This window comes from Pithys albifrons, chromosome 1, assembly GCF_047495875.1.
Source record: "Pithys albifrons albifrons isolate INPA30051 chromosome 1, PitAlb_v1, whole genome shotgun sequence".
NCBI classification, from domain to species: domain Eukaryota; kingdom Metazoa; phylum Chordata; class Aves; order Passeriformes; family Thamnophilidae; genus Pithys; species Pithys albifrons.
The window spans coordinates 88,275,144-88,287,539 of NC_092458.1; the positions used below are offsets into that span (position 1 = coordinate 88,275,144).

At 39.2% G+C, this 12,396-nt stretch overlaps 1 protein-coding gene across 1 annotated transcript in view; it reads left to right on the forward strand.

The window, feature by feature from the left end:
- Nucleotides 1-12,396, forward strand: part of TBX15 (T-box transcription factor 15) — a 92,190-nt gene that overhangs the window by 41,536 nt on the left and 38,258 nt on the right. The window contains exon 2 of the mRNA XM_071572074.1: nt 11,037-11,250. Within this exon, the coding sequence (XP_071428175.1) occupies nt 11,037-11,250 (214 nt within the window). The remainder of the gene's footprint in view (nt 1-11,036; nt 11,251-12,396) is intronic.

The following is a 12,396-nucleotide window of genomic DNA, read 5'->3' on the forward strand; positions in this document are numbered from 1 at the left end:
AATAAGGGATGTGCTATTTGACTGCTTGTGCATTTCTACCCTACTCTCAATGAAAACCCAGTGACAGATTAAACTCTGTTTTTCCTCTTGAACTGAGCAGTAAGATAAATCTACAGCAGTGTCTGGGAAGGATGTGAGGAATCATCTGGGTATCAGAAAAGTCACACACTTTTTCATTAAGACATTTTGTGTGGAATATGCTAAATGATAACAAGTACTAGTAGGACTGGCAGGCACTAAATTCTTGGTGTGTTGATGTCCATGGGGATCTTTCCATCTCTGGGCTCTACTTTGAAAGATTTTTCTTTTCCACTCTATGCATTTTCTACAGTGGCACATCATCAGCTTTCTCTGTGCTACAAGTTGTTTGTTACAGGAACCCCTAAGTGTGGTAGGAATGTCTCAGTGTGTGAGTTCTAATGCTGGAGGGCAGAGTGATGTTGAACAGGGCTTTTTGGGAGACATGGAAACTGCAAAGTAAGTGTTCTGTCTGCATATCTGTTGATATTACTTTAAATTCACATCTCAAAGGCTGAAATAGAAGTCAATGGTGATGTGAATTCTTGTTTTATATTTCAAAAATATATGGAATATTTACATTCTTACTTGTAGGTATGACTGAAAATTTTGAGAGTTTTGCATATTTCCTTTCCATATAAAAATGTTCATCCTCATTTTCTAAAAAGAAATTCAAAAGCATTTCAGTAGAATGCATCATATTTCTTCTTCTCATCTGCAGTAAGATACAGTAAGCCATTCTTTCCACTGTCATAAAGCTTCATTTTTTTAGAGAAAAGATGGTTAGAAATAAACCCTCAATAAACTCAAAATGTGCATATAATTTTCCAAGTGTAGTACATGTTTTTAAACGTCTTAAAAGAATGAGTTATGAAATAGTTTAGTTCTGCATGGTTGAAAATGTGTGGGTATTCATACACAGAAAATTACTAGCCCTGTTTTTGACATCCCTAAAGGATGCTATCTGAGGTCACAGAAGCCAACCAGTTTTTGAGGGCACCACTGATGCATTGACATCACCAGTAGGGGAATCAGGCAAACCTGAGACCTTTGCAACTTCAATGCTTCCAGGCTGTATACTTTCCAGCATATTTTGCTGTAAGGTAGAGTTTGCTGATAACATCACAGTGGGGCAGCCCATTGTTTTCAATGTGCTGAACTGAGAGTCAGGCAGGCACAAACATTCTGAATTAAAGTATTTCTCATAAAATACCAAACACAAATGGTTAAAAGTTTTTGCCCATATTCTCCTTGAATTTATCATTTGGATTAGATGGGGATGAGATAAACTAAGGAAAACAGACTGGAAATTTCCAACATCCAGAAATGATGATTTACACAACTATCAATTTTAGTCTTATGCAGTGAGGTGGTTTTAAGTTAACAGATTTCTGGATATGATTCTCCATTTCCTTTTATCAGATTTATTCTGGCATGTCTTCTAACAAGAAAGTGAAAAAGTGAACCTCATAGCAGATAAGGACATGTAGGCACACATACAGGTGTGACTGAGAAATAGAGAGGTGTATATCTGTATGCACGTTGTGTGCTACACCTGTGAAGTGTTTATGTCAAGAGCCATTCATGCCCTGTTATTCAGAAGGACTAAATATGTGCTTTTAGAGTAAGTGCAAGTGATTGGTTGTATTTCCCCATATGTGACTGTAAATACCACATTAAAAGCACATACTTCTTTCTGTGAAGTGAAAAAGGTTATGCACCTCTTCAGTGGTTGTATAGATGAAGTGTTTGTGAGTTCTGCAAAGACGAATGAAGTTTGTGGAGTTATTACAGTTAGCTTGTGATTGCCAGATGTTGGAATATGTGTGTGATTGCACACTGGTGCATCTGTTGTTTGGATAATAGGATATACACATGTGGGACAACTGTGGAGTGTAGGTGTTATCACACTTGGGACCAGAGCTTCAGCAGGCGTAAATCAGGGTGGCTCAGTGGAGGCAATCAAGTCCAGCAGCGAGCACTTCTTGGAATCAGAGTGTGTGACTGCATGGAGGGACTCTGGCGTGTGGGATTGCGGTTGGCAGAGTGTGTCAGGATGTGACTTTGGGAGCTTGAGCTGAAGACAGTTACTGAAAGAAAAGAGATAAAGCCAAGCCACAAATGCACTTCTAAGGAGCATGGATGTTATGGGAAAAGGAAAGAATATATGCAGTGAGATGGATCCTTCAGGCTTAGTCACCAGTTTTATGCTGCTTTTCCTCTGTGGAAGTACATGGGAGCTGGGGGATTTTAGAATATATTCTGGGGAAAATTTCATTTATGGCTTGGCATGTGTGTGTGATATTTCAGATTTCAAATTAAACTGTCTTTATATGAAATAGTTGCCTTTCATACCACAGGCTTGATTGAAGTTCCCAACACAATTTTCCTGGTCCATGCACCATTCTCTTGTAATACAGCACTATTCAGTCTCTCATGGTTCTGACACCCATGAACTCATACCAACTCTATCCCCCATTTTATTAAAAATAATTTTTTTTAATGTTCCTGCCTTGCTCAGTTGCTTCTGGAGAATCTTTTCTCTCAACCCTACCTGTATGGTCAGAGGCAGGAAAATGGGCTGGTTTGGATGCAAGTCAATTTTATGTGAAGCAAATAAAGGCAAGAATATGTTTATCACTTGCGAAAAATACCCCAGGCTCACTGTTTAGTAAAAACATCTGGTCACTCTGCAGAGGTGATCAAAACAGCAAACAGAACATTAGCTTGGAAGAAATTCCCCATGGAAAGTACTATTGAAAATACTTTTATTTCTGCTATGTGAGCCAGTGGCAGATCACTGATTAAAAACGCAAATACATTGTTAGGAATTCAATCCCATACATATATTTGTATGGTGTTTTGTGCGTGCATGCGTGCATGTAATAAAAATCACACAGATTCAGCAAGCAAGCAATTAAAGTGTTTAGAGTCAAGGAGAAGCATTGTTATGAATAAAATCTGAAAGTATTTGGATTACAGTCAAGAAGTTTAGATAGGGGGCAACCAAAACTGTATGAGGGCAGATAGTCTTCCAAAGCCTGGCTCAGAAAGGGGTGTGGGAGGTCTGAAAGACAGCTTGGCTAATGTAGCATGTGGATGAAAAAAAACCTACTCTCTAATGATTTGTTGAACTATTACAAACCCAAACATCAGTTCAACAGGACTAGACTGATAATTACTGTTTTCCCAAAAGAAAATAGTAGATTGTGAATGAAATGAGCAATTTAAACTTGAAACTTCAGCTTAATGGAGCTCCATTTTTTCTTGTGAAACCATTCCCATGGAAATCTAACGATTTCCTTTTGAAATAGTTGCACTTAGAAAGGAAATACTTAGAGTGGTATTTATGCTGTTATGACACTGCAGCAAATGGACAGTCATACTATAAAAGCAATACATTTTAGAGTGAAAAAGTACTCTTTCTCTTCTTGTGTGCACAGTTAATTGGTGGAACTCACTTCTGTGTGACAACAGTGCCAAGAGTTCAGAAGGTCTCAGGAAAGGGTTGGATGCCATCTGGCTCCCTGACACTGCTGTCATGATAATGACCATGGTATAGGGAAACAAATATAATGTCTCCCTGTGTTGTGTAGGTCACCAAATATCAGCTTGCAAATATTTAAAATATTAAGTTTCATTTGTTTGAGCTTTGTTTATGCAAAAAGCTCAATACTTTCTGGACTTTTCAGTAATTTTAAATTTCTCAGCAATTTCACATTGGTCTCAGAGAGAATAGACACCTCTGCAGCATCAATCTTGTGTTATGTTTTCCTTTTTTACGAATGATTTTTTTTCCTGTCTGACAGAGAGCAGTCCAAGCCACAGAATCTAGAATCAGAGTCTCTGTCCCAGAGTTGGTGCCCATTTCCATCAGGGAAGGGCCTGCCACAGAGCTGGGATTTAGTTTCAAACTCCTGCACAATTTGTGGTTATTTAGAGCCAACATTTTCATTTGGGCTGGTCTCTAAATAATTTGTTGTATGGTTTTATTTATAAGAATAATGACTCTGTTTACAGGCTACAGCATATAATGTATCTAAAGCCTGGTCTCTTATTTCTTTTAGCTGTCCCTAAATTTCAAGAGCATTTCCACTCTTTAATGTTACACAAACTCTTGGACATTGGCCAGACAAATTCTTTGTAGTCTGTACAGTTCAGGATCTTTGCCAGATTAAAGTTGTCATCAGTTTCACCTCCTCCTTTTATAACAACATCCCACTTTCTCCCTAGTACTTCTCATGTTTTTAAAGGTTGCTGTTCTCTTTGTTCTTCTGATTTTTTTCAATATTATGCTCTTCTATTTTTTCTCCTGATTTAACCGAATTTTATTTTTCTGCATGCTCTTTTTAAGGCCTGTACTATTTTAAGTATGGGTTTTCTAAATATTTGCTACTGAGCAGTCTTCTTGTGAAGCTGTACTGGTAATTCCTTGTCCTAAGTCAATTTTGACTGACAGCTGCAGAGAATCTCCTCAGGGACTTTTAGGAATTTCTTGATTTCTTCTATACTGAACTTCCAAATTGCATTTTCTTCGAAGTTAGTCTGACATACTGAAGACCCAAGCTATTTTTGCTTTCCAGAAAACAATAATACAACATCAAAATCTGAGTCCAAGTTTTACTACTCCAGTGGATTTCATTGTCTTGAAATATGATTGACAGAAGCCTCTGCTGGGAAAAGTAATGCTTATAAGATACTTTAAAACAATAAGATACCACTATCTGTAGACAGGCAAGTTTGTAGGACCGGTTTTTTGGATGACATCCATTCGATGGTATATTTTTGGTTATGATAGATGAAAGCATGGATTGATAACTTGCTGGCAGTTTTCCTGACAAAATATGGCAGGATTTGGTACAAAGTCTACAAAGAAATCCTATGCTGTGACATTACTCAGAGCTCTAGTTTAAACTTCTGTAAAGAGAATTTGTATTTTCCAAGGACAAGTTCAGAGCCCAGCAGTCAGCATCTCCATTTTCAGCTGATGCAGCTCAGCACTACAGATGGTCTCTAGAATGTCTGATCCTAAATTCTATGTTGACATAACATGTAAGGCTTCTTTTTCTTGGCATTCTTAAAAAAATTACAATAGATTGCGAGATAAAATCCCGCCTTAAACTGTGGCTGATGTTCTTTCTTCTGGCTGGAGCAGAAGTTAACTTTTAAGGGCAAACCCCCAGGGTGAAGTACACTAGTAAATGCCAGCTGCTTTGTACTTCTTTGCCAATACTGGGAAGCCATAAACCCAATTTAACTTGCTGGTTAAACCAGGTTTACAGCTGTTTTGCTTCTCTGGAGTGGAGCAGAACAGCTGGAGCATACCAGTGAATCAGAGCAATTTTTTCTTTGCTGGGTCTTGTGTCTCTCTGTTGAGTCTTACACAGAATAAGACAGTGTAAGAGTATGTCAGTTTTTGGCAGTGCACAGTCAAGTTGATGTGAGGCTTGCATTGTGGCCCAAAGCTCAAAAACACTGTGGGGATTTTTTTTTGTCTTTCTGTTTGTTTTTGTCTTTTCCTGCTAGTTGTGTTTGCCGTGGGGATACAGAGGTGTAACAACTCTACTGTTCTTATACTCAGTTTTGGTAAGAGTGGCCCTTTTTTAATATATCTTACTTGCTTTGTTGGCTTTGTTGGTCTCCTTGTAAGACTATATTTCAGGAGGGTGAAGAAGACTTAGAGGTTAAAGCATCAGAGCAATTCTTCACTTCAGAATCAGCTTGTCTCCTATTGATGTCACTTGTGATTGTTATCAGGTCTCTTCTTTTGTCTACGCCACATTTCCCCATCTCTACAACATTTTCTAGTTTTGTCTTTTTGAGTCTTGCTGACGTTAATGCCATTTTGTCCTGGTGTAGTTTCAACAAAAAGGTCTTAGGCTGGAAATGAATTACATGAATGCTTCTTTTGGCTGCCTGAGAGTGCAATACAGCAGGAGTATAGATGAAGTTTTTGGTTCCGAAAAGCTTGTACTGTCTCCATATCAGTAAATCTTGATATTGGTTGCAACTTGTAGTCATGAATGTAATATAATAAATATTATTGGGGAATAGATTATATGATCTTTTAAAGGTCCCTTTGAGCCCCAATCATTCCATGTCTCTATTATCAGTAGTAAACAGGTTATATATTCTAGTTGTATGTATTTGATAATGGGCCTAGTGCTGGAAGAAGGGATGATTACTGTAGTAGGGTATGTCAGTGAATGGAAAAGTTCAGGGGGATAAAATAATACATAAGAACACCTGCAGAACTATTTTTGTGTTATTTGTTGTGTGTAGTAGGTCCATATGGTTACAATCATCAAGTGTTTAGAAACCTTTGCCTACAGCAAGAGCAATTGTTGGATCAGCCATGCAAAATATACCATACTAATTTGAATGGCTCTGTTGAACTCCAGTCTGCTTCACCTCTGCTGCTCCTGCTGTCTTTATCACTGTCAGACTTCCCATGGATTTTCTAAGTTTCTGAGATTTTGGTTTAGCTTGAGCCAAAGTACTAGTTATGAGGCAAAAATTGTTGTGTACCTGAAGTAGTTTCACCAGCAGCTGCCACACCACTGTCAGCTGAATCTCAACTCTTCCAAACTGTTTGGACTTAGTGATATTCTGTTCTTTCACTTTCATAGGGGTGTGACACTTTGTATCAAGATTCCATTATGGTCACACTTCTATGTGTGTGATTTTTATGCTGCTGATTTTGTGGGGTGACAGAAAGCCAGCTTGAAAATTAGAAATCTGAAAAGAACCACAAGATTTGTCTGCAACCTGCAGCAAAATCAAGGTGTCAACTCTACTAATTTCAGCTGAGTCATAAGGAAAAAAACCCTCCAAAGTCCTCCAAACTTTCTTAGCGCTTACATGTCCAGGATTTTTTACTTTCTTCATAGTCTGCTGGTCCTTATGGCCAGCAAATCAACTGCAGGGGAGAGGGAAGGACCACCTGTTGCCCTAAATGTTCACAAACCTTGCAAACAAAAATAAACAGTAAAAAACCAAACTCTTAACAGCTTGTAACAGCTGCCACATTCCATCCAAGAGAAATCTTTATGCTAATGGAATCTGACAGGATCTACACTAGATAACTACATGTATACAGAAAAAAAAAAAGAAAAAAGTAATGAGAGGGAGAGAATAAGTCTGTTTGGCTCCTCTGGGTAGGTGGTGTTTTATATATCTAAGGTTTTTGTCATCGTTCTCACTCCTGTAGTTTACATTCTTTGAGAGTTTGGAGTAAAACATTTGTTGAGTGCATGAGCTGCATGATACGGCCAAGGACTAAAGTGAGCTTTTTTTCTTCTATTGGTTAAATAAAGGGGAGCAGTATCCCTGTTGTGCTCCAGTTGCAGCAAAAATTCTGCTGAATATTCAGGTATGAAATTGCTTAGAAAATTAATGTCTTTTAATATTTCATATAGCAGTTTGCTTCTTGTACCAGACTGATGAAAACCCAGGGAATTTGCACAAGGAACACTAGTCCATTGAGTTATAGAAAGAAGTCAGGCAGTAGCACATCACTGTTTCATGTAAGAGGGCTCAGATCACAGGACACAGAGTATTGGTGCAAGAAACTGGTTGGGGTTGTTCTCTGATGCTGACTTCAGAGTCACCGTGCTTGTGAGAATAATGTTTTACTTCCTATCTGCCTGGGAAGCCTGGGAATTTATAGGTCAAAAGAAATTAGGAGTTGAGGATTTCCAGGGGAATCTGGAGATAGTAGAAATGAGAAAGGAATTAACAAAGAAAAGATTGTGGCTTGCCTTCCACTTCCATAATAATAAAAATCTCCCAAAACTCCAAAAGTCTGCAAAGTCAGTGAGATGATATCAGCATAAAATCAGTGAGATGGAACTTAAGGCTCTTATATTTAATTTTCTGCAGCATGCAATTCCGGTTAATTCCCAGGGGCCCCGAAGGCTCCAGCCACATGCCCAGTTTTAAAGGTTGTCCAGGGAATGCTGGAATGATGTGGGGACAGCATCTAGCCAAGAGCCATCTGTTGTCTGTTTACCATCCTACTTCAGAGGACACACAGAGTTTCTGAGCACCTGAACCAAGCACAGATGCTGTGGCCCAAACCAGTCTCTTTAGATGCAAATCTACAGCTTAGTACCTCACTTCAAAAGGAGGATTCCATAAGAGAAGCTTTACCCGGGGTCCTGTCACTTCAAGTTCCCAATGTAGTTTAACTTTACTTTAGGTTGGACTAAGGCCATGCCACCTTGATGCCTGTTTCTGTCAGATCTCGGAAGCTAAGCAGGGTCAGCCCCGATTACTACTTGGATGGGAGACTTCCTGGGAATACTGGGGGCTGTAGGTTCTAGTCCTGAGAACTTCACTGTCACCACCCAAGCTTGCTCAGCCATGGCAAATGGACCTCAGGACTGAAATGGTGGGGCCAGTTCTGCACACGCTGTGCCTCACCTAAAAAATCCCCTGCGCAGGCTGGAAGGGCACACCCACATGGGGAGAGCCCTTCCCAAATCTTCATTTGCGAAGCCTAACCATGAGGTTGAACAGTAGGAAGAATTTCTTCACAGAAATGGTTATTAAACATTGGAATGGGCTGTCCAGGAAGGTGGTGGCCTCACTGTGCCTGGAGATGTTTAAAGAAAAATGGAATGTGGCACTCAGTGTCATAGTGTAGTTGACATGGTGATGTTTGGTCATAGGCTGGACACAGTGATCTCGGAGATATTTCCCAATCTAAATTATGTGATTCTCTGACCTCAGAGAAGATGTAAGACTTCTTGTTAATGGTTCAGCACATGAGCAGATATACAAAAAAGGCCTTACTGAGATTCGTGAGGCATCCTCTTCATTTTTTTGTGGAAAGGCAAAGTGGTTAGTCACCCCTAGGAAGACCTAAGCATAGTGACCCCTACTCAGGCTTACTTTTTCCACCCCTTTAAAGTGGAATAATTTGAGCAAGAGAAAGCAGATAAGGAACACTTCACTACTACATTGCTGGGGTAGTGAAACAGGGAGCAAATGCCTCAGCCCCTCTGTATTCTGGGGCAGATTATTTGTCTTGTGATCACAGAACTCCGGCAGGTTATCCCATATTATCTTGAATCACCTTGTGCCTAGGACATTAGTTTTGGATGTAGAACTGGTCTCCATGTAGCCATCCTCTATCTGTAAGTTTGTGCTACTCCTTTAGACAGACAGACTTATTATGACTTCAGCCCAGTTTGGAAACCATGTGAGACTTTAAGGACTCTAGGTTCAAAATGGATTGGGAACAATACATTCTCAAGCTTTCTAATGTTCTGCAGAATTTCTACATGTACTGACAGATTGTCTAAATAATTGACAAAGCTTTCTGCAAACATCTTTTGAGTAAAATGTCCACTGTCCATCCAGTGACATCACCTAGGGCTCTCACAAAAGATAAATGCTTCCTGGTGACACTGGGGGCTGGAAGTTTATGTCCGTACCACTGCAGCAAAATCGATTTTCCAGAAGTGTTTCTATGAGGCAGGAGGTGGGGCTGGTGGTTCTACAGGTGGTATCTTCACCCCTCTCCTTGCCCGTAGCCCTCTGCACTGATGTTCAAGCTTACTTCTGGAGACACTGTCTCTCAGAAACACTGTAAACCTGCAACTCAGCCTCCATGACCTCAGGGCTGTTAAAGGCATTTACTCGGTATAGAAGGAATTTTAGATGATGTGATTTAAGCACATTTTTAGCACGGATTGTTACTTTTTGTCTCCTTAGGTTTCCCTTGCAGACAAAGATATCTTTTTCTTTCAATACTGAGATTATATGTAAATAGATGCTCTATTGCTTCACTTGGATTGCTTGTACTTATGTGATCAGTGAATACACTCTAAAACATTGTTTCTGTGTCTTGTTTGAAATCCACAGAGCTCTTCCTGAGCCTTTTGATGTAGTGCATCACATCACTTTATTCCGCTGTTGACCATCTATATAATACTAGTGCCAATTTGTTAAAATTACACTCAAGACATAAACACACAGCTTTGCAAAATGCATTGTGAATTGTTTTGATGAGATGTGGGTGTGCACTCTGCTTCAGAATAACACAGATATTTTCAAAATTCCATCTTAGCCCTACTGTATGAGAACAGGGCTGTGTACAAACACCGTACCTACTTAACACAAGAGTGAGATATTTTTGCAAAGAATTGGCTACCTGACCAACCATGCCAGCCTGGACTTTTAAACTAGTTGAACCTCACTTTTTTGTTTGTTTATTTATTTTTTGAACAAGCCTTTACCTTCTTCTCCATACAGGTAGTTGTGTCATATGCTCTTTTCTGCAGTTTGTTTCAATTGCTTTCCTTGGTAACATGTTCCATATGTTAACTATCCCCTTTTTTGTCCTTCAGCAGCCTAGAGCAGTTTCTTTACCAAAAGCTGCATGGTTATCTTCCCAGGAAATAACATTCTTAAAAGAAAGTTTTTATAGGGACAAATAAAACATTTTCAAAATGGTGCTGCCAAATAACAAAATAAAAAATTGCTCATTGTTTTTGATGAAAAAGATATTTAAATGAAAAAAAGTGTTGTTTAAAAATAACCAACTCTTCAGTAGTAGTGTGTGAGAATTTTCAATGAAATGGAATGTAGTTTTCCAGTGAGCCCATCTAATCTTAGATTGAAATTATGGATTGAATTAATTGTTTTTAATTTCTATTTTTAAATCTATATTTTGTACTCCATCCTCTGCGTTGCTTGCTGCTATTTATATTTTATGCTGAGGGTCCTTTTTGTCAGCTATTTCTAAAACTTTACATAGATGGCAGATACTATGTTGGAACGCCAAAGCCCCAAATCAGGCTATAAACCACAACAAACCATAAATATATATTTGTTTATATATATAAAAATATATATGTGTATATATATGTATGTATATATATGTATATATATCTTATTACAGGTCATTGTACTGTTCTTTGGCACTTCCTGTGTTGACTTCCCTCTTCCCTCCTTTAAACACTCAGAGTAGGTAGAACTGGAGCATCTTACCTGGCTTCCTTACTTTGCAGACTCCGAGCAGAGCACTGGGTCAGACACGGAGGTGCTGGCAGAGAGGACATCCTGCTCATTTGGCTCCCATTCTGACCTTACATCTGGTGGCTCAGGCCCTCAGCCTCCTCCACCTTCATCCATGGAGGAGATCCAGGTAGAGCTGCAGTGTGCTGACCTCTGGAAAAGATTTCATGACATTGGAACAGAGATGATCATCACAAAAGCAGGCAGGTAAGACAACTCTGGCTTTTTATCTAGTTAAAATAGAAATCACAACCAAAAATCCTAAAAAAATATTTTTTTCTAAAGAAAGAAACAGTTCTTTTCCTCTTGATAAGCCAAAGGAACAAACATGCAGGAAAAATTAATGGCTGTTCCACTTTCAGAGCTGTATCTCTTACAGGCTTTCTTAGAACAAGTAAAGTTGTTTCATATTACTACATGAGTGAGTGCCTCCTAAGGAGAACTCACAGCTGCAGGAAACTGTTGAGGAGGGTATTTTCTTTGAGCAAATAAATCAGGAAAGTATTATTGTACTGTTGGCTGTACTGAATTTAAGGTGAGTTATGAATTTGGGGTTGAGCCATTTGAGTTTCCTTTCAAGTTTCCATAGCACTTCATGACCCAGTTGATTTAATCTCTAATATAGTGAAATCCAGACTCACCCTTGCACTGTCTTCCTGCAGTTCTAAATAGATAAAGTGTTAATGACTTCCTGTATAAAAACTGTGCAGGCATAATGTTTTCCTTGGCTATTGTAGCTGATACCATGTCAGCTGAGGTTGGGAAGAGCCTCTAATGTGCCAAATTCCCTAAAACAAACAGCACTCTGCCAGGCTGTTAGCCAAGGGGAATATCTTCATCTCTGTCTACTATTAAAAAATCGCTAGAAGTTTGTTTGCAAAAACAAAACCTGAAGTTAGTTGTGTATTTCTAGATCCCCCAAACTAGGACTTTTAGCCACGTTTGCTTTACCAGTCTGTTCGTTACCTCCACCTAAGGAGGTTTTAATTCCTATTCACGCACGGAGGAGGGTGTCAGGACCACGGACAGAGCCTGCCATGACGAGCAAATTCCTTGATTGCCCCGGGAGCTGTCCCGACGTGCCTCAGGGATCCAGAAGGGATTTTTCACCGAGCTTTGCTCTATTGTTTATAGCATTATTTTATATCTGTGTTCTCAGAATTTTCCAGAACTTCTTCACTTCTTGTTTTCTGTTCTTGTGAAGTGAGCACCTTTGGTCTGTAGCCCCAGAAAGCACAGATAATTTGGGGAATGTTATATTGGACAAACAACACAGGCGATCCCTGGAAAAGATTATCAGAGCCAGCTTAGCTCCCAGTTTTAGATATATGACCTCAGTGACATAAGAAGCAT